This window comes from Onychomys torridus, chromosome 7 (assembly GCF_903995425.1).
Source record: "Onychomys torridus chromosome 7, mOncTor1.1, whole genome shotgun sequence".
NCBI classification, from domain to species: Eukaryota; Metazoa; Chordata; class Mammalia; order Rodentia; family Cricetidae; genus Onychomys; species Onychomys torridus.
The window spans coordinates 11,553,260-11,575,392 of record NC_050449.1 but is presented as its reverse complement, the minus strand read 5'-3'; the positions used below and the strand labels follow the sequence as shown (position 1 = coordinate 11,575,392).

Here is a 22,133-nt window from a genome sequence, read left to right as displayed (position 1 = left end):
ATTCTTCCCTTCTACTAACTGCTCCCATTTTACAGATTAAATAGGCCAGCAAAGTTAAATAAGAAGTATAGCATCACATACATGGGAAAATGTAGAGCCAGAATTTTACTCCTTGCTCTACTCAAGTGTGTCCCAGGACAAGCTACACCATCACTGAGGATGCTAGAAAGATGCAAGTCAGATCCCACCTGAACCTCCTGATTCAGTCTGTACCTCAACAAGCCCCCTAGACAATGTTCCAATTTTACCTCCAGGCTCCAAGGTGCCCTGGAATCTGGGTGATCTACCTCTTGTTTCCTACTGTGTTATAGATAGTGGTTCTCCAAGCATCTTGGACATGGCCACATGCAGATGATGGGCAACAGCCAGTACTCAGCCCTTGATCCAGGTCCTCACCATATCCAAGTAGTTTCCCAAGTCATGATCATGCCGTCATTCAGCCAATGTGGCAGCAGATGAAACTCTAGGTCTTGGGCACTTTGCATGTGTCTATCAATATTTCTACCTCAAAGCTGTGGGCATTGTTTGTTTTCTTATCAAGACTGTGGACCCACAGAATGATGTTCATCTGCCCTGATGAGCAGAGCAGAAGGTTGAAGCCATTGTCTGGGTGAACTGGGTTGAAGAACAAGTAGGCAAGGGGATAGGACAGGAAATGTCTTGATCATTTGCCTACACTACCCAAATCTGCTCTCTAATTGCTTGTTCCAATTCTATTTTTGCATTTAATAGGTTTGGGGATGTTCTTCTTTGAGTAAGGGGAGGAGAAGCACTTTAAGTTTGTCTGGGTACAGGTTTCAAAACCATCTGCAGAGGCTATAAGTAGGAGTGTAAACAGGAACACAGATTTGGAGGCAAGGCTTAAAAATATACTTCTTATGTCGCCAAGATTTGAAGGAACAGAAGCTGTGGCTTTTTTTGTACACATATTTCAATGCTAGTGAGGCCATTTCCCTCTTCCAAGCTGAGAAGTGTACACAGTCCATCTGCTCACTGGCTTCCATAACCACGAGATAACCGTCTTACCTAAGAGCCTGTTTTCTCATTTGTCAAGTAGTTGATAATTACTACCAGTTAAATAATACAAGTCATGCAGTTGTTATGAGAAGTAAAAAAAAAGTTACAGAGAGCACCTAGAATATGCTCATATGAAAAGCTGTTATTCGGGTTAGTGGTTTTCTAAGTTCTCTCCTACTTCCCCCAAAATTAATTCTTATTCAGACTTTGGGAAATTATACAATGAATAATTTATTTCTTTTATACTCATGACAGTGTTAGATAATATTTGTGATACTTTCTAGATATATTTAGGAATTTGTGTGTGTGTGTGTGTGTGTGTGTGTGTGTGTGTGTGTGCGTGCATAGGTATATGTATGTGTGTAGATGTATTAATATGTGTAGATATAGTTGTGCATGTTTAAGTGTGTACATGTGTGCAACTGTATGTGAATGTATATATGTGTTGGTATGTGCATATGTAGGTATGCATATGTGTTGGTATGTTTCATGTGTGTAGGTGTATGTGTATGTGTGTTAGTATATATGTATATGTGTATGTTGGAGTGTATGTTTGCATATGAGTACATGCGTGTGTGTGTGTGTGTGTGTGTGTGTGTGTGTGTGTGTGTGTGTGTTATAACAACATAGGGAATTCTTGGAAGAACAGAAACATATGTGACTTTGTTCATCTAGTGATTATTTGGCTCCCAGAAGGAGTATCTGTTCTGTCTGTCTTACTATCTCTCTTTTGCCCCCAGGAGAACGATGTGAAATTATCACAAGCTATTCCCTCTTACTCTTGGCAAGTTATTAGTCTCACTCAATAATTTCTAGACTCCATACAGTATTATGGAAAATTCTTGGGAAACCTGGATTTAAGTTCAGACTCAGTCACTTCCTAGTCCTATGTGTTAGAACAGCCTCATGACCTCTCCAATGCCCCATGAGGGACACTAGGGGACCATCCTAGGATTATTGTGCTGTTCCCTTTGAGGATCACTGTGATTCTCTGTTGAGTGGCTGGAAGTGATGTTTAAGTCACTGGATCACTTGAGATTATTATGGCAGCCTTACTGATATAAAAATTGTTAATAAAAGCTTCTGCAGCAGAATAATGAGATAATAACATCATGGTAGTAACAAGTTAATTTTGATAATCAAGCCTTTCAAAGAGAATGAATAATAGCTGTCATTGTTTATTAAAAATCTCATTTGAGTATTTTAACCCATCATTTCTTCTCTCATTGTGTATCATAAACTTCCTCCAAAAGTAAACATTTAAAAGCAGATTTCTTCCCAGAGCCCTCTTGTCTTATGGGTCTGAGATCACAATGCAGAGCTTGGACACTCTGCCTCTCATCCTGAAGACAGAGAAATGCACAGTGAGTTGTAGTTACAGTGATGAATGGTGTTAGAAACAGGCCAAGACCACACTGACCAGGCCTGAGTTTAAGTCCGTCTAGCTTTGTGAGCATGAGTAAATGCTGGCTTCTCTAGGACTAGGTTTCCTGGGCCGTAAACATCTTTTCTGACCTCGTATCCCAGTGCTTTTCTTAGTTTCTTTCCTACGAATGTACTGGTAACACTCCCTGCTTTGTAGTGCTGGCTGATGTCTGTGGTTATCCTGTTTCTAATTGATCTACCAGGGGTTGAATAACTAGCCTGACAAACCCCCACCACTAAGAACCGGCACCAACACTCCCCCAACTACTACATAGCTGATCAGTCTTTAGAGGAAAAGGGTCAGTCAAGCTGACTGCTACACCAAGTAGATGGTTCTACAGAAGACCATGAGGGATTTCTATAATCTGGAAGATAATGTGTTAGTACTCCAGAGAAGCAGAATCAACATGAAGAAATCTATCGTACTCAGTCTCTCTCTGTCTCTCTGTCTGTCTCTTTTTTCCCTCTGTCTCTGTCTCTCTGTCTCTCTGTCTCTCTGTCTCTCTCTCTCTCTCTCTCTCTCTCTCTCTCTCTCTCTCTCTCTCACACACACACACACACACACACATACACATACATACATGCACATTCACACACAAACACAGAAAGGGTAGGAAAGAGATTTGATCTTATGGGATTCTCTAATGTGATTTGGGACTAGCAAGTCTAGGGCAGGCTAGTGGCTGGAAATCCATCTAAGAGCTGCTTTTGCAGCATTGAAATAATAATCTGAAGAGTAAGCCAAATGGGCAATATCTCTTTGTTGTTGATTATGAGACAAAAATTCTTCTTTGGCCCACATACATTATGGAGAACACTGACTAGTTGTTAAAGTTGATAAATTCGCAAATACCTAAACATCTAGACCAGTGTTTATGAGGCAGAGCACAGTAACCTAGCTGGCCTGAAACATGAAGTACCAATCATAGAGATCAAAATACCAGGAGAAACTATACAGGTAGAGAAATTATTATTATATTATTATATATAATTATTATTATTAATATATATATATATATAATTATTATATTATATTATATTAAATAATATAATAATTATATAATAATTATTATTAATATCCTTGGAGAGATAAGATGTTATGACCATAATACACAAATCTAGGGCTAAGGTTGTACAATAGCCAAAAGAAAAGGCATGGGGTGTGGAGCTAGAGACTTCAGTGACATTTAGAAAAAAATTTTTTTGGAAGATGACAGTGTTGGCCAGTCTCAAAAACAATTCAAAATGAGAAATTGTCCCCAGAAGAGAAAATACGGGAAATCGCCAATAAAATGATGCAAGAAAATTTACCAAAATTAAAGAATAAGAGTTTTAAGATTGCAAGGGCCTACTGTGGATCCAAGCACTGGCTAGAACAAACTCACGTTAAATCACAGCATGGCTAATGTCATGAAATTCCAAAAATATGATCTTCCAACATACTGGAGACAAAAAATTAAATAAATAAATAAACAACAGGCCTATTCCAGGCTTCAGAGGCTTTGGATTTCCCAAAAACAGCAGGCAAAAGATTGCATAATCTAACTTTCAATGAGCTCTAAGGACTTTACAAGTTCTCATAAAATTTGCCTCCTACAACCCCTTCCCCTGGGAAGCAATTATAGAATCTGCAAATGAAAGAGAGAATAAACCAGGTGATCCAGAAATTGAGCTTCAGCACAGGCATGCACATGAGCTGCATAGGTCAGCTGTTCAAGGAGGAGGCCCCAGAAGCATCACAGAGATCTCCTTAGTGTGTGGAAATACAAGCCACCATGTGCGGCTCAAACGGGAAGACCAACCTGGCAAAAAGTCTGGAGGTCAGTTTAAGTAAGTATTCAGAAAAAAGCAATCGAAACACAGGTCCATCTTTGATTTTTGTTTTTTTAAGACAAAGATATGCATGAAAATAAAAGTCACAATTCACTAAGGGGCTTAGCTACAAATAGAATATTACAGTTAATTATAATAATACAAATGCTGTTTGTTTAATTAACATTAAAAATTACAATGTATTGAGAGGAAGGCCATCAGAAAACTGTCCATGTGTGGTGTGATTAATATTTTGAAATAAAAGATATGATGGAAAGCCAACAGAAAATGATTGTTAGAAACAGTCATGAAATATCAACATTCCACAGAAGAAAATATTAAAATACTAAAAGGGATGCCTGGGTCATTTCTAAGGAAGGACAAATACTGTGCTTGACAAAGCAGAACTCATAGAACATCCCCCATTTGCTAAGTGCCTGTCTAACTCTAGGGGCAACAACAATTTCTTTAAGAAAAAAAAAGAGCCATGATAATGTACCCTTCCACCCCAAGACACATGTAATAGTCTGAGGGTCTTCTTTCCTCTGGTAGTTCATGTTGTCTGGAGGGCAGACTTCAGTGCCTATTTTTCCATGACAGGTTCATGAACAGAACTTGAAAGAGACACAATGGGGAGGTGACGGGTTAGGGCTTGAGCTTTGGTTGAGTTGACTTGGCCTCACTTGGAGCTCAGGGCAGGAGGGAGCGTGGCACCAGTGGCCTCCCCCATCTTGAGCTGTCACCATTTGCAGAAGGTGGTAGAGAAAGCATGGTCACCTCACACACCACCCTGGCCTCTGCTTTTGGTGTCTCTGACAGTATCATTAGCATTCTTTAAAATGTGGAAAGTCAGGGAAATTTTTGGTGGACTAACATGAAATCCAAACTGTACCATGGTATTATTATTATTATTATTATTATTATTATTGTTGTTGTTGTTGTTGGTTTTTCGAGACAGGGTTTCTCTGTAGCTTTGGAGCCTGTCCTGGCCTAGCTTTGTAGACCAGGCTGGCCTCAAACTCACAGAGATTCACCTGCCTCTGCCTCCCGAGTGCTGGGATTGCAGGCATGCACCACCACTGCCCGGCCTACCCTGGTATTTTTGTGGCAACTGAGTTACACATAACCAATGTGCTGATCAACTTTGGAATTTGGACTGTGCTCGAGATAAGGATTTGGTAATACTTATCACAGACGAGTCCAAGGACTCTGTACATCACTGTGGCATCCTCAGCTCATGAGGCCCTCTGTTTCCCCCAGGCTATCAGTGTTCCTGTCTCTCACAGTTCACTGGAAGAAACTGTGAATCAGAGATCACAGCCTGCTTCCCCAACCCTTGCCGGAATGGAGGATCCTGCGACCCCATAGGAAACACTTTCGTCTGCAGCTGTAAAACCGGCCTCACAGGTGTCACGTAAGTGAGACTCTTCAAGGACCTCTCTCTACACTGTTTGTTGTCCTAAGAAAACAACCCAGCATATAGTTCATTAGAATAAATGGCCACACTGCTGTCTTTCCCATATAGGGTTCACAGGGGCTGGCTTAGTAGGAAAAGAGACTGGAGTACAAGAGTCCCTAGCACCCACATAAAAACCTGGGTGTGGTGGCACAGACAAATAATCCTAGGGCTGGGATTTCCTGGGTCTCATCAGCCAGTCAGTCTGTTCTAGTGTGCTTAAGGTTCAGTGAGAGATGGGCTCTCCCAAAAGATCAAGATGGGAAGTGCTGGAGGAAGACCTCGCCATCAACCCCTGGTCTCTACAGGGCATGTGCACACCAGCACCACACTGACAAGAAAACACCACACACACACACACACCCCACTAACTACATTTTTTCAAGTACTTAAATGTCAGTAGGGACTCTAGGGTTATATCTGATCTGTGTGTTTTACTTTATCTTTCTGTGTTTTCAAGCTTAATCAATCCCTGTATATTCTATAATATTCTTCAAACGTGCTTAACACCACCTATACTTTCCAGTATAATTCTGAGACACACATAAAACTCACTTCCCAGAACCGGCTGGACTCTACTGTATAGTGTTTAATGACTATTCTGAGAAATTAATCCTTACCTTTCCTTTGAAAACTTTTCCTCCAGGAAATGAGTGAAATTTAAGTGTTAACCAGATGGAAAGAGAATCCTTTAATTTCTGAGTAAAAGGCCACTTCCGGGCATCCTTGATCACTTCAAAGTATATCCGTGTACTCTCAGCAAGTGATAGTCTAATTACAGATCAGCCTGGCATGTTCATTAGAGCAAGTCTCTGAGGAGTCTACCAAGAAATACTTAGCTGACGTTGAATTGCTGGATGTAATTTAAAGTAATAAAGTTGCATTTATTTTTAAATACTCTGATTCTAACTAATTTCTGGCTGACCTGGCCCCAGTCTATTCAAATTGGGGATGTTTGGACCACATTTTAAAAGGTGGGTTACCAAAACTGTAGGTGAATCAGACTTTTTCGATGAGCATAGTATCAGAACCATCGCTTGGGTGGAGAAGCGTGGAGGCAGACGTTCTTTGATGAGCTTTCAGTGTTAAAGCAAGAGGGAGTCAGACTGAAAGGCTTGCTGCATTGGGGCCAGGGAGAGGCCGGTGGCTGGACAGCTTGCTGCTCTTCCAGCGGGCCTGAAGTCAGTGCCAGGACCCGTGTTGGTGGCTCACAAGCACCTGTAATTCTAGCTCCAAGGGATCCAGTTCCCTCTTCTAGCCTGTGCAGACACCTGCACACACGGTATTCAGACAGACAGACAGACACACACACACACACACACACACACACACACACACACACTAATTCTAAAGGGCTGCTTTGGGTGTGTGTGTGTACTGCTGGGGTGGTACAAGAGGTCTACAACTGCTCCAATACTCTTCCTTGTCCGTTTCTCTCACTTGGTGCAACCATCCATGTTTCCCTGCGGAAATACTGGTGAATTTGATTATGAGGCCCTATGTTGCACCCTTAGGGAAGAGGTGTAGAAGTGTTTCACATGATGTTTGAAATGTATACTATATGCTGTTTCTAAACGTGCAAAATTTTACATTCTAAGGTGCACCTGACCAGAGGATTGGATAGGGTACTTCTCCACACTGTCTCCTCTCCTCCTTACTCTCCTCTTCCACTAGCTCTTCCCTCTCCAAATCCAATGAAAACCTGAGAGGGCACACCTTGATGCAAGGAAATGGGCAAGGGCTTGGTGGACACAGAAATGCCCAAATTCGTCCTTATGTGTATGTCCATGTGTACATACACAATGCACATACACAGATATGAACATGCACATATGAATATGAACGTGCATGTACTCACACAGGCACACACTGCCACGTGGAATTGTACCCTTTAGGGATTTCCTTCTGTTTTAAAGCTGGGCCTTTTGTCTGAACTCTGGTCTAGTGGTCCTGATGTTGGAAGGGCTTCTGTGTACTTTTGTCTCTGAAGGTGCGAGGATGACGTGGACGAGTGTGAGCGAGAGGAGTGTGAGAATGGGGGCTCCTGCGTCAACCTGTTCGGCTCCTTCTTCTGCAACTGCACCCCAGGCTATGTGGGCCAGTACTGTGGTTTGCGTCCCGTGGTCGTGCCCAACATCCAAGCTGGTCACTCATATGTGGGCAAGGAGGAACTGATAGGCATTGCTGTGGTCCTCTTCGTCATCTTCACCCTGGTCGTACTCTTCATCGTCTTTCGCAAGAAGGTCTTTCGAAAGAATTACTCACGGAACAACATCACGCTAGTGCAGGACCCAGCCACAGCGGCGCTGCTGCACAAGAGCAATGGCATCCCATTCCGTAGCCTGCGTGCAGGGGATGGGCGCAATGTGTACCAGGAGGTGGGGCCCCCGCAGGTGCCAGTGCGCCCCATGGCCTACACACCCTGCTTCCAGAGTGACTCCAGGAGCAATATGGACAAGGGGCTGGATGCACTGGGTGGTGAGCCACAGGAGATGAGCACATTCCATCCTGAGTCTCCGCGCATCCTGACCGCACGTCGTGGTGTGGTGGTATGCAGCGTTGCTCCCAACCTCCCAGCTGTGTCTCCCTGCCGCTCAGACTGCGATTCCATCCGGAAGAATGGCTGGGACACAGGACCTGAAAGTAAGTGAGATGCAATAACGGGCAGGTGCGCTGGGAAGCCCCTGGGTCTCGGCAGCTCAAGCCATGCTAACCTCTGAGAAGGAGGAAAGAAGGAAAGGCAGTCTCATGAAACAAGATGATGGAACACAGCAGTGGTTGGAGCCAGGTGGCTGTATTTCCCTCTCCCTTTGGCTTCCTGGAGCAAGATTCTAACCCCCAGGAAAAGACCTGGGGGTATAAGATCTGGAACGGGAAAGGGCTTGGTGTGCTATGTAGCAGAGTTGGTGTGGCTGTGATTGCTGAGCATCAGGCAGAAGGTGGGGTTTAGGATCCAGTGATGCAGGTTTGTAAGCAGGTGAGTGACATGAGCTAGTTACAGTTTTAAAGACAGCTCTACAGACCCCACAAGGGACTGATTAAGACTTAGCAGGGAGGCTGAGTCGGCAAAGCAGGTGATATGCCAGAAAGAAGTCTGAGTTTCTGTAGTATGCTATCTATACCGAGGAAGGAGGATGGTGTGGGTTTCAAATGGTCCTACACAGCATGTTCAAACAAGGAAGTAAACCATGCTCCTGGACAAAAGGGCAATACTGAGGAATCCTTAACATGGAGTCAATTTCAGTAGGAAACTATTAGAGAGGGTTTCCTAGAATCGGGAAGCAGCCAGGTGGGTATTAAGGGTGCATGCAGGGGTTGGGGAGGGGCAATCCAGAAGTCAACGAGATGACAGTTGACCACCATCTGCATATTGTACAGTTGATGGTGTAGGACAGTCAGCTCACTGAGGGGAAAGAGAAAGTAGGCTGGCTGGACTTCTGAAAGAAGCTTGGAGATGCCAGTCTGAGGGCAGAGGGCAGAATGGAAAAAAACTCTCTCTGGAGAGAAAGAGGAGGGGGAAGAGAGGCAGCTTTTATTATAGAAGCCAAGCATGTCCATAAGGCTCCTAGTGTGAGGTACTAGGAACTGACCAAGACAAAGGAAAAAATACATATGGGGGTAGACACTGAGGTTTGATGAGAATGCGGAAGTAAAGCTGCCAGTGCTGTGTGTCTGCCATCTGCTTGTACTCTCACATCTAAATGGCTTCTCCAAGATGGGTGCCATTATCAGCTCCTGGAGAAGACTAGCTTGATGGAAGCAAAGGGCAGAGTCTGGGCTCTTACTGGAACTGCTCCAGGAGCTCAGCAGGAAAGAGACAGAGCAGAGTATGAGAGAGTATCGCTCCATGGGAAGGGAGACCTCAGGTGAGGTATTTCTGTTCTAATGCCAAGTGCTGGTTCGGTCCTGTGGACACACATGTATTTTAAACCATCCCCTGGCCTCTTAAGTGGAGTCAGGGACCATAACAATGCTGTGAAGAGCCTCTTTTTGATTGTTGTTGGTTTGTTTGCTTGTTTATTGGATTTCACTGTGTAGTACTACTTGTCCTGGAACTTACTATGTAGACTAGGGCCTAGAACTCACTCACAGAGATCTGCCTGCCTTTGCCTCCCAAATCCTGCAATTAAATCTGTGTGCTACCACGCTCAGGCAAAGCATTCCCTTTTATTTTGGAAATAAAGGAAGTTCTAAGTTAAAGGCAAAGCAGAGAGCTTGCAGGTGTCATTGAGGCCACCAGGGCCAGCTGACCACCTGCATGTTCTTCAGTGTTTGGAGCTCAGTCATGAACACCTTGCTCTTTGCTGAAATACATCATTGTGTTTTGAGTTGTAGCTGTTGGGAAATAAAGCCCCACCCTGGGTCTCTCTACACTTCTATCAGTGTATCTGAGGCTCTGGCTTCATCACCTAAAAGCAGGTGGAGAGCCCTCTTGTTTGCCTTTGATGTTACTCTTTATGTAGGGAGCTGTGGCTGCAAAACCAAGTAACTATTCCCTTCATCACAGCTCTGTGTCTCTGGACACTCACATTCCAAGATGGTCTGCAGTAGTTCTTGGAGGATATTTTTCATCAATACCTCATGACACGACAGCTTTATTTCCAGAATCTACCCCAGGCCAAAGCTCACTTCTCCTGTGAAGTATCATTGGATTTTATAGAACATGCTTCCCTCTTTGTTAAGCAAGGCACAGTTAGAGCTAGCAAGACAGTTTCTGAGCAACTAACTCATTGTGGACTTGACCACCTCAAGATATAGTGCTTTTTGTTGCTTCCTACATCTATCAAATTAGAAAGGGATGTATATGAGTGTGTATATTTGTGTGTGTGTGTGCATTTGTGTGTGTGCATTTGTATGTGTGCATTTGTGTGTGTATGTGCAGGGGATCTGGCTATTTTTCTATAGCAGAGAGAGAGGGAAAAAAAACACCAGTGGATAAGGGAAAATTCACATCTGCCTGTCCTCTTCCCAGACACAGGGCAGAGAACATTGGCAGCCCCAGGATGAAACACCACTGCCCTCTAGAAGGCAGAGCTGAAAATTCCACTTATCCCTAGAGATGGAAGCTGGAAGAAATATAACAGCTTTCTTGCCTATAAAATATTTATGCCCCTGTTTTAAAAGTAATCTCATTTAACCTGGTGTTGACACCACATCGGTTCATGTAAATGACATAAATTAAGTCTGAATGAAGAGCAAGTCAGCTACTCCATCCCCATTTCACTGTCTCCGTAGTCCTCACTTTGAGGCAGGAACACTTACTTTCAGCTGACAGCTATGCGGAAGCTCATTTACCACGGGTTAAGGGGTCCAAATCCATAATGTAAATCACTTGATTGACAGACCTTTGCCCCCTATGGCACAATCAATTTTCCATTGTGGAGCTAACTTATTTTCTCGAAGCGAATCAGAAAGCCTCTAAGAAAAGGGGGTGGGAAGGGAGAGAACCAGACTGAAAGACTGCACGGGGCTGAGTGCTGTTTCTGCTTTCTCTTGCCTGTTCATGAAGACAAAGGGGCTGACGACCCGGGAGAGGTGACCTGCTTCACCAACAGTAACAAAGGCAGTAACTCCGAAGTTCAGTCCCTTAGCTCCTTCCAGTCGGATTCTGGCGATGACAATGGTAAGCACATTCCCTTCCCGGTGCTGGGGAGAGCAGAAGAGGTGAAGGTGGGCATTACTGCTATTGTTTCTTGGCCTGTATGTTGGCTTTTAACCATTTTTACCCATTGTTGAGAGTCCTTGCCAGAGTACCCAATAGGTCACTGGTCAGAGCAGGATCTGCATCCGGGGGTGTGGACGACAGCTCCCTCTTTGATTTATATGGTGACAGAATTGCCTCCTCCCTGAAGATACTTCACAGCAGATATATATGATGATGAGCTCCCTTTCTGTGTCGCTTGTACCCTCTCATTCCCTGCTCTACATTCAGCCACCACAGCATTAGACATTACTTTGGAGACAGGGTGACTTTTCTGTAGAGCCAGTGATGTCTTTGTTCAATTGAATTTCCCTTCTAATCAATCATGTGGGGTCATGGGATTTCAGAGAACTGATTAAAAACTATGACACAGATCTTTAGAAAAAAAAGTCTTTCTGCCCAGAATGCTACACGAAGTTCCTGTGGCTCACAGACTGCTTTGATAACTCCAAATCTGGTGCATCCAGTTCCCATGAACCAGTGCTGATGGAGAAGGAGCTGATGTTTCTAACTAGGAAACTAGCTGTGGAGGATAAGAGGGAAAGAGGAAGAAAATCCAACTAGCAGATGTTTGTCATGTGGTGCTAGAGCAAGAATCCTTTCAAATGATCATCCAGGCAGGCAGCCTACCCGGGGTAGGCAGCCCACCCTAGCCAAAACCTCAGGTTGCCTTTCCTGTTTACCAGCAGTTGGCAAAGAAAGAAAATTAACACTTGCTAATTAATGTGATCTTTCAACATGTGAGCCCTTGTTAATCCACTGTGTGCTAAGTCCTGGGCTGGGTGTCCTGAGCAGAAGGAAAACAGAAGAGCCTCCGAGCAGAAAGGGAAAGTGACCCAAGTAGAAGTAGCTGGTGGATTACAACAGCTTGCTTTCTTACATGTAACCCCAACCTCTTCCACATGTTCCCCCAACACAAGCCACCCCAAAGAAGTCTCAGTGCAAGGGCTGGGAAAATGGCTCCATAGGTAAAAGCACTTGTTGTGTACATAAGGACATGAGTTAGAATCTCTTTATACCTACAAAAAAGCATGCGGCAGGTGGTGGCACACGCCTTTAATCCCAGGCAGAGGCGGTTCGAGACCAGCCTGGGCTACAGAGTTCCAGGAAAGGCGCCAAAGCAACACCGAGAAACCCTGTCTCCAAAAACAAAAACAAAAACAAGAACAAAAAAAATCATGTGGCACATAGCAGACCCAAGCACTGGGGGAAAGAGACAGGCGAGTCAGCCAAGTCAACATTCCAAGTTTCCCGCCCACTGATAGAACCTGCCTCAAGGCAACAAGGCCAAGTGAGAGAGAAAAATACTTAGGCATTTTGCTCTGGCCTCCATATGTGATTGCACAGACCCATCAACCTGTACACATGAATCTACCATGCACAAACACACATGCATAAGCGCACACACATATACAAACACACATATACAAATACACACACACACACACACACACACACACACACACACACACACATACACACTGATGGGTATTAGCTGTCTGCTGGGATAACAAACTATGTAAATTTCTTCTGACCGTTTTTGAACCAAAGGCACTGGCCTCTGACCCATGTGCCTTTACCTTCTGTGCCCTCCCTTCTTCACCTCCAGTGAGAAGAAAAACTAGAGCAACTTTGTATCTTAGGTTAAACATCTAGAACTTTTCATTTCAGAGACCAGCCAGTGGCTCCAGCCATAATCTCTGGCTGATGGTTCTCAAAGGCTCTATAACTCACTCACCTACCCCTTCATGACCTGCATCTGGGCAGGTAACACTGGGCCCTTTTATCTGAAATCATGAGCATCTAAAGCAACTCCAATAGACCAGAGGTCTCCTTCACATACCCCAAGCCTCACCAGCAAGAGATAGGCTTCTGGCTAGTTTGGACCATCAGTGGCTTGTGTGAGGCCATCAGACTCATCAATTCAGAGAATCCTACATGATAGACATTGAATTCAGAGCACATTGCTGACCAGCAGCTAGTTATCCCCAGGGACAGTCTTCCTCTGGAGCCTTTGAGAATGCTAATGAGAAATCTCCATGAGTTCCATGAGCCACCATCTTCCTTGTGTGATGTGACAGGCCATGGGGTATGCAGAAATGAAATGACTCAGACATCCTTGAAAATCATGCTTTTTAGGAATACATCCTCCTATCTTTCTGCTGTTTCCATTCTGTTCCAACAGTCCCCAGGCCTCAATATATAAGTGTGCTCTTGACACCAGCCCTGAGAGACAGACTGTGGGAAGGCTGTGGGAGTTTATGTATAATGTCTTCATTATTGTTGTTATTGGTCATTAACATGTGTTTGAAATATGTAACTAACCAGAAACTGTCCTTCCCCTTCCTCCTGTCTTCTTTTCCTGCCAAAAGCATCCATAGTGACTGTCATTCAACTTGTCAACAATGTAGTTGACTCTATAGAGAACGAAGGTATTTACTGTTATCTTTGGTTTTGATTTTCATTTGTGTTTGTCTCCTCCTCTCATAGCATGTCTGTGTCCTTCTGGAAAGTTTGCTTCTGTGGTGCTTTATCTGGGGTTGACTGTAATCAACAGAAAGGACAAGATAATGGTGGGTTTAGATAAAATAATGGGGTTGGGAATTTAGCTCAGCTATAGACAACTTGCCTAACTAGCCCAGACTCTAGATTTGTTCTCCAGCACCAGAAAAAAAAATCAAATTCAATGCCAGATATATCTCTATGGATTGCAAAAACTTAATAATTTTAAGAGAAAAATCTAGTTCATATTTTTTTAATATTTAGGTTTTCTTATCAAATCCCTTCAAAGTAAAGAATATTCATTTGCAATCCAGGTTAATCAGTCAATATTACATTCATTCGAGTATGTTTTAAATACCTGCTGTGAGCTGTGGATACTTGTAAAGTCATCAGAAATGGAAATTTTATGGGGATTAATTTATATCAGGTAATTTTGTTAGTGCTTTAATGAAACTGTAACAAAATACAGATGGGATTTATGTTTTAATTTCCTAAATAGCGATGGGGATTTAAAAAAAAAAAAAACAAAAAAACAAAAAACCCTAAACTCAGTGTTAGGCCTTGGTTCCCTAGGAGTAGTTTGAAGGCTTCTGAAATACCTGCTTTATCTCTCTTCGCATGGCCTGGATGGCCAGATTCACTTTTCACTTTGTATTTGAACAGTGTCTGTCATGGACCAAGGACAGAACTACAACAGAGGTGACTCTGCCACCACCCGGGATAACAGCTCATTTCAGTGTTTCGAACCTCTCCACTCATGCTTACCACCCCCCTCCCCCATCCCCTCTGAGTCTCCCAGTCTGAGTTTTGCATGTTCCGGGCATCTTGTGTGCTCAGTTCCACACGCATTCCTTTCCCGGCCTCATTCCCTGTGTGTGAAAGCCACCCATCTCCCCGCAAAGCTCCTTGCTTTCTGCAGATCACAGTACACTGGTGCATCTCTCTGCCAGCATGCTGCCAGCCTGGCCTTGTGCACAGCATGTGGCTGAGAAGAGGGGTGGGGTGGATATTGAGGATCCTGAGTCTGTGTTCCATCAGCATGCCTTTGTTGGCCATCACTCCGGGCCTAGTGACTACTGCACTGGCCAGGCACCTTCTCTCTCTCCATGCCACTGCATGGCCGGCCCTAATGGGCCCTTATAGAGAGTTTGCACATGACCTTGGCTCTTGGGGTTTCCTAGACATTAGTAATGCATGGCAGGCCCATCCCTGCTCTTCATTTGTCCCTGCCCCACCTCTAGTCTGCCGGTAGCTAATCATCTGGATTTCCTCTCACAGCCTATCATTGGGACACCTCTGACTGGATGCCTGGGGCACGGCTGTCTGACATCGAGGAAATGCCCAACTATGAGAGCCAAGATGGAGGGTCTGCACACCAGGGTAGCACGCGAGAGTTGGAGAGCGACTACTACCTAGGTGGATATGACATTGACAGTGAATACCCCCCACCTCATGAAGAAGAGTTCCTGAGTCAGGATCAGCTGCCCCCGCCACTGCCTGAGGACTTCCCTGACCAGTATGAGGCACTGCCTCCCTCCCAGCCCACCTCACTAGCTGGCACCATGAGCCCGGACTGCAGGAGAAGGCCCCGGTTTCACCCCAGCCAGTACCTCCCTCCTCACTCACTTCCCAATGAAACAGATTTAGGGGGGGGGCCCTCCAGCTGCGATTTTAGTACTTTTACAGGAAGCATGAACCAGGGCGCAGAGGTCATGGGCCCAGCAGACAGTGTGTCTCTGTCCTTGCACAAATCCAGAGGCACATCATCCTCAGATATGTCAGCCCGCTGTGGCTTTGACGATTCTGAGGTAGCCATGAGTGACTACGAGAGCGCAGGAGAGCTCAACCTCACCAACCTTCACATTCCCTTCATGGAAACACAGCACCAGACCCAGGTGTAGAGGACATCCATAGGTGCTGTGCCCTGACTGTTACAGCATGGAAGAAAATAAGCTGCCCTTGTGTCTGGATGGAGAGAAGTCTGTGGAAATGTGGATTTTCTGTGAGGAACACCTTCACAAGTCTTACTGTCACAAGCTTGACTCCCAGAGTGACAAGGAGAGGCTCAGAAATTGTTGTTTGGGGGAGGGGGAGCTGACAATCCTTGTTTGTGGGTATCTGTGTTTGTGGCTTGAAGTACGAAGAAGAAGGAATGGGTTTACTAAGTCAAAGAGAGAACATGAATGGCTTTGTGCATTATTGTGCCCCGGAAAGTATGGAGGCAAAGGTCCTTGCAGTATTAAACCCTGCCCCCACCAGGGGCATCATTGCATGTGATTTTGAGCCAAGGAAGTGAAAATAGTAGTGATGTTTGTCAGAAAGTTAGTGTTCTAGATGAAAGAAAAGGGACGTAAATGGTAAACAAGAAGGTGGATGGAAGCCTTTAAAACCAATTCTATTTTTAAACAAGCTGTCTAATTTTCAGCTCTAAAACTAGGTTTGAGTAACATGCTTAGTGTGCTCAGATTTTTTTTTTCTTATTTGTGTTAAGCATCCAGTATAATATAGTTGGGTTTGTGGTCTTTGAGAAAGTTTCTAGGAAAGAGCAATAAGAGACTATCTAGACTTCAGTGGGTGGGTTGGGGAGGTTAATGCTCAAACGTTAGAAAGACTGCAACGACCTTGTTCTGTGTTTTCTGGCAAACAATCCTAGCTGTATCTTGGTTCTAACACTGCTGCAGGACTAGATCCCTGCTGGTATATTGCTCTCTAGAATGAGACGTATTGGAAAGCCTAAGCAGAATTCACAGATTCAGAGAAGTGGGATGTGAGATTGTCAGAGGTGATCACAATTCTTCACACTGAAGGTGAAAGGTGTATGTGTTATTCTAAACTGGTAGTGGTGTCATTATAAATATTCTTAGGCTTTTAAGAAAAAGGTAAGTAGTGACCATGCATAAATTAAATTGGGGGTGGGGGAGGACGAGTGTGTGCAAGTGTGTGTGCCTGTGTGCATGTGAGGAGGGCCTAAGTATTTCTCTGAGCGTGCACTCACTACAGCTGCTCTTGGGGAAAGCTGCCCCAGAGGGTTTAGGATTCAGTGTTGGAAACTGTGAGGTGAGCAAGCATTGCTCAACCTCCTGATTTCTCTTTAGCGTTACGGAAACACCAAATGCCATATCTTACTCCAATTCAGTTAACCTTATTTTAGTACTGCCATTTATATTAACTTAAAGCAAGTACTGTGATTTTTTAAAGACTATTTTATAGTTTTCCAGAACTACTATTTGAACTGTGTAACATTTGATTACACCCTAGGGGCTCCCTCCCATCTAACCTATGGCCTTTGGCCATCGCTTTCCCGTGACAGAATGCTCATCCCACGGAAAACACAAAACCCCAACATTCCAAAGTTCAAGTCGGCGGTGGAGTTAACTTCCCTCTTCTACTTTGATCAGCTGTGGCCACCCTGTGCCATGAGCACGGCACAGGAACGCATATTTGCACATCTGCCTAGTGAGCAAATCTCTGTATGGATGGTTCCTGGTGTGTAAAGGGAGCTGTCTGGGATCTGCCTATCACCTCCTCCGTTGTCTTTAATCCACTTACTTCTCTGGAGGAGTTGGTTTCTGAACATCTGTCATTTTCAAAAAATCCCTTTCATTCCCACACTTCCTAAGTTAGAGGATATGCTTGTCTGGTTTCTCTGTTTTTCTCTTCTGTTCTCTAGGTTAGAGTCACACATGGAGGCATTCTCCACACTGTGGTCTTGAAATAAATGACTTTCACTAAGACTGCTTTCAAGGATAAAGTCTTTAGTATTTTTCGTAGGTAAGAAGCACATTTGCAAGAATCGCAAAGAAAATGACAAACTAATGGTCCAGAATTGAATCACTGCTGTGCTCTAATAACACAACAGCATAAAACCATCAAAGTAAAACCAACAATTCATTTCTTGCCCCCAGGCAATATGAGATGAAATCCATGCCAATGAGTCACCAGTGCTTAGCCAGCATCTCTTCCAGAGAGGATGCCTGGCCAACCCTATAATGAAGGCATAAATAGAGCTAACTGCAGGCAGATATGGAGTCACTGAAGAAATCCCCGCCCACCCTCTCCTCTGACCTACATAAAATACTTTTTTCTTTAGGACACCTTTCTGTTAAATTTCAGCAAAATAGCTCTATAGACATTCCAGGTAAGCACTGGGTCTATTGGGTTCTTCTCTTTTTAAAAAATATTAGATTTCCTTACAGATTAGAAGATGCAGTGCAGTGAGATCTACATGCAACTAGGTGGCGTGACCACAGTTCTGAAGAACTGGGTCATTAAGATTTTCTAGGCTAGTCCCCATACTTCAAACGGGAAGAAGCATGCCCAGAGAGAGGAAGAGACTTGCCCAGGCTCACACAAAAGTTAACTCACTGACAAAACTGTCACCCGTCCACATAGGCACTACTTCTTTTCTGTAATGTTGCACACCGCTAAGCTGTCCTGAGCCGGAAGCTGCTTTCTTCTGCTGGACCCCTAACTTCCCGCTGTTCCTTCACTGAAATATGCAAGAAACAAAACAAATAAAGACCATTTCTCCGGGACTCTGATGGGCCCAGAGATTTGGACATTCATCAAAATGCTGCTTTTGCCAAATGAATGTTTCTAGAATGGGGATGGAGTGAGCACAGACTATAGTTGTTACTGGTAGTGAAACTGGTGGTGTATAGCACACCCACTAGGTGTGTTTTATGGGTTTAATGTTGCTGATTCCTTTTCATAAGCTCTGCCCACTATCTGTTCTTGTTCTGTCCACCATGGTAGAAAATTAGCCAATTAGTGAGTGTCTGTGTATCTGTTGGCAGTTGTGTTGCACACGTTCTGGTGTGAGAGAAGCTGTCAATGTTTGTCCCGCTCTAAGCAGGAGCTAGAGGGCTATAACGGATAGACAGTGTGCTTCATTTGTTCCCTTCCTCTGAGAGTATTTTGCTGCTGAGCCTTATCCCATGCCTGCTTTCTGTGTACCCCTATCTCGTCCATTCACAAAATGCAATGGGAAAGTCATAGCAATATATGTAGGTCAAGGCCATAATCGTAAATTTTAAGCTCTTAGAGTCACAGGGAGGCCTGGGCAGATTTACCTGGAACTGCCGTAAGAAATCACTATCTCAGAACAAAGGGAAATGTTTCCTATTGGCCTTGTTCTGCTGACTCACTAGCCACAGTGCTGTGGCTGCTTTGCAGAAACTGAGAGAGCCAAACAAACAAAAAGAGAAAGATGGTCAGAACAAACCATGAAAGACCTGTGTGGATGAAGTAGTTCAGGATGATCTAGTGTTCGTGTTCTGTGGGTTGTCTGTTTGGCAGATATCTGGCCTCCTCACTGCTGCAGACACTGGTCATGCACTTAGATTTGGATGTCCTGTGCTTTATGGGACATGGGGCTTCCAAGGGCATTTCTTCAGTGCCGTGTCTCTATGTGGTCTGTGAGGAGGAGGTGTGTGTTCCTGTTAGTTTGTGTCTTGCAACCTTCAGCCGCACATTGCTGATTCAGGCCCATCTCTTTGAGCTTCCGGTTGTACGTCAGGGGGTTTCAAGTCACCGTGCATGGGTTTGAGATCAGCGAACACTTAGCCAGATGGCTAAGACAGGAAACGAATAAGGTATTTCTTTCCTTATGTAATAATGAAAAGCAATAATTACAAGTATGTAACAATACACAAAGGCCATAATTAGTCTCTTCCAGTGTTCAGGATGCACTAGAGAATTCTGTAGTCATTTGGAGTGTGTTGGACCCATTAGAATGTCCTGTAGCACCCTTCGACAAACAAATCCCTGGATTGCTCCTATTTCACAATTTTATGAGCCCATACTACTGGATTTCAGGAGTGACAGATGTGTCTGGAAATGGGGAGGGTTCTTGCAAAGCACTGTTACCAGAGACCATGTTGTACATTTGTCTGTTATAAACAGGCTGGTTTGTAAAAGATGTATGTTTTTGGTGTTTAAAATGTTTATAAAATTGTATATAGGTGGTTTCAATTTTTCAGGCGTTTGTAGATACAGTATTTGATGCCTATCCGGATGCTTTAATTTGGGAGGTCAAATAGAATTCTTAGTCATCCACGTTGTTGTTCTGTAAACTTTTGAGGTACACCCACAAAAAAAGAGGACTTTAGATTTGAAAAAGATGTTTTTTATTCATTTTGAAATGTATTGTGTCTTTCCTTTTATTCTATTGTTTTCATTTAACTCTGTTTTCAAAAAAATGTTTCTATTGACTTTTTTTTAAGATGAATGTGTTTTGCCCAGTTATTAAGCACTCGACCTTCATGCCATTTCCTAGACAGAACAAGCTGTCACTTCTTCACCTACACGCTCACCTCAGCTCCCACACATATCAACCCAAACCTTATGCAAAGGGGAAGCGAATAGTTCACTGAATCTTGTCCCTTACAGAAATGGATTGTTTCTGCATATATTGCTGTCGGCTGTATTCAGTCTTGTGTTCTTAAAAAAAGAAAGAAAGAAATGAAAGAAAAACAAAATGAATAAAAGGACACAAAAATTATAGCCAAAAACTAAAACAAGAAAAAAAATCTACCCAATGGTGTACAGGTTTGTAATTGCCAAATTTGATCATTAAAACACGTTTTCAAGTAAAAAGAAAAAAGATACTATGAAACTCTGCTGCGTTGGCTCTTCTTAAACGTCTCCTCATGTCCGTCTGACGTGGCATTTGGGAGCAAGTACTCTGCTAGGAAGACCCATCCAGCACTACTTACGCCTCAAATAGGGTCTCTGTTCCGAAGGAGAGGGTGTGGCTTCCTTTGTTTCAGCTCAGAGTTCCTTTAAATGATATTCTGATGCCCATATAGTAAAATCTTATGTCTTCCCAGGCATATGGTCTGTGAGCTTTTGCCTGATTAAGAAGCATGAAATAGAGGATGCTGGAGGCCAGACAGCAAATCACTGAACCCAATCCCAGCTCTGCAAGGGTTCCACTTCCTCTGTCTCTCCTGTCTCTCCCTTGTCTTTCCCTCCTTCTCTCCCTCCTTCTCTCTCTCTCTCTCTCCCTCTCTCCCTCCCTCCCTCCATCCTTCTCTCTCTCACTCTGTCTCTCCCTCCCTCCCTCCCTGCCTCCATCAAAAAACTTCTTTTCAAAAGTTTAGGTCATAGCTGGTGCTTAAGTCTTCCTCCAAGTCTCCAGAAACTTCTCTGTATGAAATAAAGGTTAAAATGTGTGAGAGGAGAGAACAGGACACAAATGCTAATCTGAGGAAGTGACTTCGAAGGTTCTGAAGAAACGCTCCCCTTGGTGAGGTGGGTCAGGTTCAGCAGTAAAGGGGATCGAGCTGCTGTCAAAGTGGGCTATCCCTATCCATGCTTCATCCACTGTGGATCTACACCTGCTGGGCACTAGCCAGGATACTAGAGCCTTCAACCACAACCCCACTGGAGTACTACAGCTAAGCAACACTCCCCTTCACGCTTGTCTGTCCCCCTGTGAATCAAAGGTAAGGATTAAAAGTTAGATAGGAAGGTGGGCACCAACTTATAATATGCACCAATTCTTTGGATAAGTACTCCTATTGTAGCTGATTTTGATAAATGACAGAAAGGATGGATAGAGGCATTTTCATATTCTTTATTATAACATGCTGTATTCCATGCTGTAGAAACAAATCTGCATGTGTGTGTTATTATAAGCTTAGCATACACTCACAATGCAGTAGTTCATTCTGAGTTAGCCTATGGGAGAATAAGGTTGAGATCAGCAGACAGTAATTTGACTGGGGGTTCTAAGAGGTGCCTAAACCCAGACATTCATGGAGGAAAGGAAGAATGCAAGGGATGGTGGTCAGAGAGGCACAGAGGTTAGTCGCAGAAATGTGGCTGACCACAGTGTAGGCACCAGGGGGAAAACCCTGCCCTGGCTTGAGCTGGAGCTCCTGAAATTTCCAGCCCTGTGGCATTAAGGGCCAAAAACAAATATCCATACTTTCCCACTAGCTCATTGGGCATGCTCCAAAATCCCTACAAAAGGCCATCCCCTCTGCCCAGCCCTCCACAGTCTATTCCTGCTCAGAAGCAGTTGTCACTCTGTTCCAACAAATCTGTTGTGTGAAGTTCGTTGCATGGTATGACTTTGTGGTATTCCTTGGCTACCAATGCCTAGATGCCCTTCTGTTGGAAGCACTCTTTCACAACTGACCAGAGAGGCAAACCTAAGCTCAAGAACAACTCATCTCCTTTGTTTCCTTCTCCTGCTTCTCATAAAATCAGTTG

At 44.0% G+C, this 22,133-nt stretch overlaps 1 protein-coding gene across 6 annotated transcripts in view; it reads left to right on the top strand.

Moving 5' to 3' along the window:
- Nucleotides 1-17,647, top strand: part of Fat3 (FAT atypical cadherin 3) — a 584,013-nt gene extending 566,366 nt beyond the window's left edge. For 3 of the 6 annotated variants that reach the window (XM_036193853.1, XM_036193850.1, XM_036193851.1), the window contains 6 exons: nt 5,515-5,668; nt 7,701-8,353; nt 11,220-11,333; nt 13,784-13,843; nt 14,577-14,612; nt 15,192-17,647. In XM_036193853.1, the coding sequence (XP_036049746.1) occupies nt 5,515-5,668; nt 7,701-8,353; nt 11,220-11,333; nt 13,784-13,843; nt 14,577-14,612; nt 15,192-15,814 (1,640 nt within the window). In that variant the 3' untranslated portion in view covers nt 15,815-17,647. The remainder of the gene's footprint in view (nt 1-5,514; nt 5,669-7,700; nt 8,354-11,219; nt 11,334-13,783; nt 13,844-14,576; nt 14,613-15,191) is intronic. The other 3 variants (XM_036193856.1, XM_036193855.1, XM_036193852.1) reach the window with 2 other exon arrangements.
- The last annotated feature ends 4,486 nt before the right edge of the window (nt 17,648-22,133 follow it).